General features: G+C 29.5%; 1 protein-coding gene across 1 annotated transcript; it reads right to left on the reverse strand.

The window, feature by feature from the left end:
• Positions 1-611: 611 nt before the first annotated feature.
• Positions 612-1,739, reverse strand: LOC110669098 (uncharacterized). Its single transcript, XM_058129481.1, has 3 exons — positions 1,377-1,739; positions 1,142-1,291; positions 612-1,033 (listed from the first exon to the last, which is right to left on the reverse strand). Exons 1-3 carry the CDS (start codon positions 1,452-1,454, stop codon positions 749-751), a joined length of 513 nt encoding a protein of 170 aa, XP_057985464.1. The 5' UTR covers positions 1,455-1,739; the 3' UTR covers positions 612-748.
• Positions 1,740-6,934: the final 5,195 nt, after the last annotated feature.

Below are 6,934 nucleotides of genomic sequence, written 5' to 3' on the forward strand. Positions count from 1 at the left end.
CTTATCCGTTTTAACAATTTTATCAAACCCTTTTAATTCTGGCAGGTTGGGCCAAATTTTTATTCAAATTTTTAAAATTTTGATAACTTGTTATAATTTTATCTAATTTCTTTTACATATTTTTCTAGCTCACTCTCTAGTTGATCCAACCTTATTAATACCATCGACTATTTCTAAATATCCTCAAACTTCATATTTGATACTACATCAAAATTTCTAATCATTTTGATCAAATTGGATGGTTTTAATTATAGGCATCTCTCTCCTCGTTACTATAAAATCTCATGTGATGTTGAATAGTTATCAAAATGAAATTATATGGTAATATTGAATTTTCAATTATAAGCAAGTAAAAAAATGAAGTTTAAAATTTAATTGAGAAGAATTAGATAAAATTTTAATAATTTTTAAAAATTTAACTATTTTTGTAAGATTTAAACATTTGAATTTAATTATAAAAATAAAAAATATTTGTTTTCTAATTACACTTTTTTAAGCTGCGAGATTATAAGTTAAAAAAAAATTAAAAAAAAAAAAGAGCGCAATGCATTGATGTTTTCTTGGCCCATGGTTTGGACTTTAAGGTTCACATGCAGCGTGGGAGTCGACAATACAAGAAGAGGTTCAAATAAGACTAAAAGATCGAACAAATGGCGAATTCAATTATTTCCCTTTAAAACGAAAGAACAACAGAAGATACTTCCTCAACAGAACTTTGTCATCAACAGTGTGATTGCATGGAGTCTCATTAATTAACCACGGGAACCTTTATGCTTCTGTCTGCTCCCTCTACATGCCTTACTATAGCCTCAACAACAGCTTGAGTAACATTTTTCACATCTAGACCATCTTGTTCTTCTTCTTCAGATACAACAATGGCTTCCATGCCAAAGTAGAAGTTGCATGACACCTTAGCATGCAACACAACTAGACCCATTTCTTCGAAGACCTCTAATATTGGAACGAGATTGTCTCCTCCCTTCTGGCAAATCACCTTTACCAGAAATCCTTTCCCAGTTTTCTCTACCTTCACCTATATATACAAAGATACAAAATGAAAATGTTCTGCTTTTCTTATTTATAAAAAGTTATCCAGAAATGGAAAACAATTGAAATTATGAGCGGTAGAGAGTGGACAGACCTTGGGTAAGTACTGGACTTGCTTCAACAGGCTCAAGTGTTCTCTTTTGATTGCATCTATGATAGAAAGTTCTCTTTTGATTTTCTCCAACTTAAGTTTGAGCTTGTAAATGTGGAGAATAGCATCTGCAATAATAGACCGTCTCTTCCCCTTAACAAAAAAAGAAAAGAGAGAATCAGCACGAAATAGGGAGAAGCATGAGGCAAATTAAAGAATTGATGAGTTTGGATATTACAGGATTGGAGCAAGTGAGTGTTCTTAGAATGTGAAGCTTTCTGCGCAATGCAATTCTTCTCTGCAGCCTGGACACCATCTCTACTTCTCTCTCTCCTCTCTATGTCCCTCTTTCTCTGTTTGTTTATTAAATGCTTAGTAAGATTATGAGACAGCAACTTGGCTGGCTTTTTATAGCATGGGAATGGGAGAGGCTTAAGTGGGGTATGTATTGGGATCACGAATTACCAAAGCTCCTATCCTCTTGTCTCACATGAAATTGGGAACTGAAACAGGAAAAGAAAAGGGGTTTAAAAAAAGCAACGCCTATCCATTTTACCATTCCTATGTATTCTCTCAGGACTCAAAACATGAAATGGAGTAATTTTAAAATACAAATTGTTGTATTTATAACAGTTTTATTATAATCATTGTATACATACATGGATACAATATTGCATGAAAGTCAAATAAAATGGAGCAATACACCAATTTGGAGAAATAATCTCTCTGAAGAGAGGAATGAATAGATGGAAAAGGTGTAGGGTGCAGATAGGACCTAAACAAGCTAGCAATTAATGCCAAAACAAAAAATAAAGAGACAAAGAAGGCAGAGTTTTAAAGCAGAACAGCTGATGAGAAGAGGGTATATAGTTGTCGTATTGGGCGTAGAGTTTCTGAGCTAAGGCATGGGATTGGATGTGGGAAAGAAATGAAAGAGAAGGGTTTGAAAAGTTGATGATAACAGACAGAGAATCAGTGATATTTTGAGTCAATCAATGGTGGATTTTTCTTTCAGCTATACATGCAAATGCATAGATGGGGGCATAAATCTGCAGAGGGTTCACGGGCCTCTCGTTTGGTTTCAGTTTGTCTCCCATTTTTGCTAGTGGCCGCAGCTCACATGCTCTGACACTATAAATAAAATTACAAATCTGTGTTTTATTCTTTATCCTTCTTTTTCTAATTGTGTGTTGTTGCGTTTGCATACATTACATTTGCCAGTACCATCCCTTCACTTACAGCCTCTCCACTTGAGACAAATCCAGCTGCCCCCCTGCTGCTTATACTTGTTTTACCTCCACCTTTTTCTTTTTCTAGATTCAAACCTTTTCTCTTTTCTTTCATTTTCGATTTTCCCACACACTTAACACTATCTCTTTATTTTTTCAAATTCAGAGAAAGGATCAATAATTAATGAATTTTAAAATAAAAGATGGCAATCTCCTTTAATAACTAGGTAAACTCAAACCGAAGAAAGGAAGAGCAATCAATTACCTTTTGATTGACATTATTATTGGAGTCCAACATTGAAAAGTTGAGAAGTTACAAGAAGTTACAAGATAATAGTGGAGCCAAGCTTAATTGACTTAAATCATTTCAGGGCCAATAGTATTTAACACCGTCAACTCAGCCAAAAAAAATCCTTGAATTGGTGAAAACCCAACAGAAGAGAGCTGCCCAAGTGAACTAACCAATTTGCGTGCAAGAATATATATATATATTTTAAAAATTAATTAAATTGCAATTACCTCTATTAAACTTTATTAATGATTGCTACCTACTAAAATATGAAATGGATCGAGATACTATTTAGCAAGCAAAGAGGAGGAAAGAAGAAAATGAAAGCAAAACCGTTGGATAAAAACAGTGGATGGATGTTAATGTTTAATTCTGATTTGCGTGCAAGAAGCCAAGCACATAAAGAATCGTACAACTTTATGTGATGACTAGACCTGCCCATTTCTCAAATTTCCTATTTCTTCACAAGCATAATTGTAAATTGCGACAACATGGGTTTGAAAAAAATACACACATAAAGGGCCATTTATAAAATATTTTATTAAAGGAGGTGTTTTTTGCTAAGTAGATGAGAAGCACCTTAGACGTTGTTAGGGATGGCACCGAGTCGAGTTTTTATAAGTACCCGATCCTATCGAATCCTAATAGAACGAGTTTGAGTATTATATAATTGAGTTTGGTACAGGTTCGGGTTTGAAAAATAATACCGGTAACGGATTCGGGTTTTATATGTTATGTATCCATTATCGGAATTCGTTTACATAAATACTTAATAAAATATATATTTTTATAATAATATTTATAAATTTTTATATATTTTCTTCTATATAAAATAGAATTTAAATATTTTATGAAATTATTATATTTTTAAAATATAAATTATTAATTAAAATAATTTTTTATACAAAATATTAATTAAAAAATATAAAATTAAACGAATTCGAATTTTTTTCTGATAATAATAATTGAGTTTTGGACTGGTTCGAATTGTTAAGAATAAATTTTAAACAAATTTGGGTTTGAGTTTGGATTCGGGTACGGTGATTTTCACCGGTATCCTACCTGTTGCTATCACTAGACGTTGTTATGGGTGCAAACTCTCCATGTCAGTGGGACACGAATATGAGTAACTTCCAAGCTGCTTCTCAATTTACCTGACAAAAAACACCCACCTTATGAGTCTCTCTCTTTTTGTGTGCATTTTTTTCAAATCCATCTTTTGAAAAAAGCCCATATATATGTGAACAGGAAGGCTCAAACACAGGAAGGAGAATGCATGCTGGATTCTAGCAGTAGCTACCTTCTTAGATTACTCTCTATTTGTTTGTTTGTTTGTTGTGTGTGCTATTGTCTCCTAAATTTGTGATCTTTCAATTTAGTTGTGAGCCTATCTTCCTTGCCTCTTCTTATTTGTCCACTTGTGCTTGACATCTCCCTATCTCAATTTGAGGAGAGTGGCTCTGCTTTCTATCATTTTCTTGTCTATTTGTTTAACCTCTTTGCTTTTTTTCTTCTTCTCAGTGGAATTCTGGTTCACATGAGCAATATGGGACAGTTTCCAACAACGCCAAGTAAAATACTAGAGGATATTTTCTTTCTTTTTCTAAAAGAAAAAAAAAGGAGAGAAAATTCTATAATATGGAAATTTAAACATTTCAGTCGAAACTTTTGATTGGTCTATGTTTTAAAATCTATCATTTTCTCCTATTTGGATTGATTTATACTATAGAATTCAATTTAAATATGGTAGAATTTAATTTAGTTCTCTGATAATCTCTCTCAATGCCATTGTAATTCCTAGCCTAAAACAGTCAGGTTTCTTTACTCCTCCAATCATTGAAGCTGACTTTCGAGCAGCCTCTTGCTTGTTGATTTTGTTGCAGTTTGCTTGGTGCAGCTCACAGAGGAAACAAAGAAATCAAAGGAGTGACTGTTTCTTGAAAAAATGAATGGCTGTGAGAAAGAAACTTGATTAGTGAACAAGAATTTTGATGGGCATGATGGCCAAGGGAAAATTCTTACTGTAGATCCCATTTCGCATTTCTTAAATTTTAAAATTTTCTTTTCACTGCGTACATATATGATGCTTGAGAAACTCAACAGAAATTTGTTTATGATTTTATATGGTTTTTATTTTTGGTAGAAAGGGAGGAGAGATCAGTTTTATCAAATAAAATTTAGAATTTAAGATGAGATTTTTATATTTTATTTTATATATTTATATAAAGTATTATTTATTTATTTTTCATCAGGGCATTCTCTTTATGATCCATAGAAATTTGTGACTGTTTCTCTTACTTCCCCAAAAATCAAACCCAAAATAATAAATATTTCTCTCTTGCACTCCTCTTCTTACTTACTTCATTTGTTAAGATAAAATTTCTTTCATCTTCTATCATGTCTAATGTGCAATTTTTTTCTCTTATTTGCTTTTCTAATTCATCAAAACTTCTGATTTCTGCTACCCACCCATTTTTCGATGTGACTAACAATTAGTGGGCTGAGCTTGGAGGAGAGATGGTGGTGGGTGGTGGCAAGGGTGGATGGCTAGGGTAGTAGCGGGCTAAATATTTTTGAGCGCTCGACCCAATTAAAAATGTGACACCCTCACCGTATAGCTCCCAAAAGTCACCTCTTACTCCGTGACAAACTTCATTGAGACGGGCATAGATAACGTAATTGAGTTTCATGTGGAATTCAAATGAATTCCAATTTTATAATATTAAATATTTATTAAACAAATTCGTTTATATAAATAAATATTTTATATAAAATTATTAAAATTTTAAAATATAATTATTAATAAAATATAAGTATATATATTATTAATTAAAATATATAAAGTAAAATGGAGTTGGTATTTTAATAATAATAATAATAATAATCAGATTTTAGATAAATTTTAATAATTTAGGATTAAAAAAATTAATTATTCTATTTTAATTATTTCATCCTTTTATTTTAAAACATATATTAGTTAATTTTTATTTTTTTTTAATTTTATTTACGCTAGTGGAGTATGAAAAAGTTCAAAATGCACTTATTCCTTAATTGGATTTCAATTTACATATGAATCCCTAATTTAATTTAGATTAAGTTCACAATTTGAATTTCATTTCAGTCCCTATAATTTTAAAATCACAATTATATAGTCCTTTTTTTGGTAGCCTTGAATTATTTTATTCCCGTGATAATAATTTCTCTCTTCTTTCAATATATTGACTAATAGAAAATTTTATTTAAACTGGATAGATTAAGAAGTAAATAAAATAAAAATATAAAAAATAATATTTTTTAAATAAGATGATCGAATAATTAATTTTATTAAAATAGAGAGACTAAATAATATTTTTTAAAATAAATTTTAATTGAATATTCATGTATTGAAAATAATAATCAAATTTGAATATGAGTAAAGTGATTTTCATGGATATTCTATGTGTTGTTGGCATTTTAGTGTTTGTTTGGCATTGAGTCTGAAGAATTAAAATCGCTTTTCTGAACGAAAGTATCATTTTAGATGTTATTGAAAAAAGTTTAATAAAAAAAATGTAACAAAAATCAAATACACAAGTAACGCCTTTGGATGAGAATGCAAGGACAACTCAAACAAATATGTTTTTCTTGCCACTTAGAAAAATAGTTGGACAAGAATGAGTATTAATGAACTAATAGAATTTAATACTGAACATTAACATAACCTCTATAACAATTCTAGCATCTAGTAGTCTTAAAATGAAATAAAGGGCGAATCTACTTTTCTATATATATATATAAAATAATTTTCATTTCATTAATATTTAAAATATTATTATATTTAATATATTTAGACTTAGTGTTTGAGAATTATTGTACTTATTATATAATTATTAGCATTTAATAATTATTATACTTATTTTTTTAATAATTTAATATGTAATATATGAAAAATCTAGTATATTAATTAGTTTATTGACCAGTAAAATTGACTTCAAATGTTAAAAAGTATTTTCTGCAATAAAAATTATAAAGGTTTAAATGCATGATCGAGTGAAAGATCATTTGTTTAATGATTATTTGATTACACATTGATATGTTTTTGGTAATATTAATAATAAAGTAATTAAGTAATATTTTCAGAACGTGAAAATTTATAAAAAAAAATAATTTCAAATTTGAAATTATAGTGAATTTATTATTTAATAAAATTATTTTCTACTAAATTGTGTTATATATTTACATACATTATTAATTTTTTTTCTTGCAAATAATTTATTATTATTTATAATACTTTCTTTT

The sequence above is a fragment of the Hevea brasiliensis genome, chromosome 11, assembly GCF_030052815.1.
Source record: "Hevea brasiliensis isolate MT/VB/25A 57/8 chromosome 11, ASM3005281v1, whole genome shotgun sequence".
Lineage (NCBI taxonomy): Eukaryota > Viridiplantae > Streptophyta > Magnoliopsida > Malpighiales > Euphorbiaceae > Hevea > Hevea brasiliensis.

What these genes read in the sequence shown, in the direction of transcription:
- LOC110669098 (XM_058129481.1), bottom strand. Translation starts at nt 1,454, where the DNA reads ATGGTGTCCAGGCTGCAGAGAAGAATTGCATTGCGCAGAAAGCTTCAC. An exon ending in CACTCACTTGCTCCAATCCT is followed by an intron (nt 1,292 to 1,376) that starts GTAATATCCAAA and finishes TTTTTTGTTAAG; the next exon opens with GGGAAGAGACGGTCTATTAT. An exon ending in AAGTCCAGTACTTACCCAAG is followed by an intron (nt 1,034 to 1,141) that starts GTCTGTCCACTC and finishes TTGTATATATAG; the next exon opens with GTGAAGGTAGAGAAAACTGG.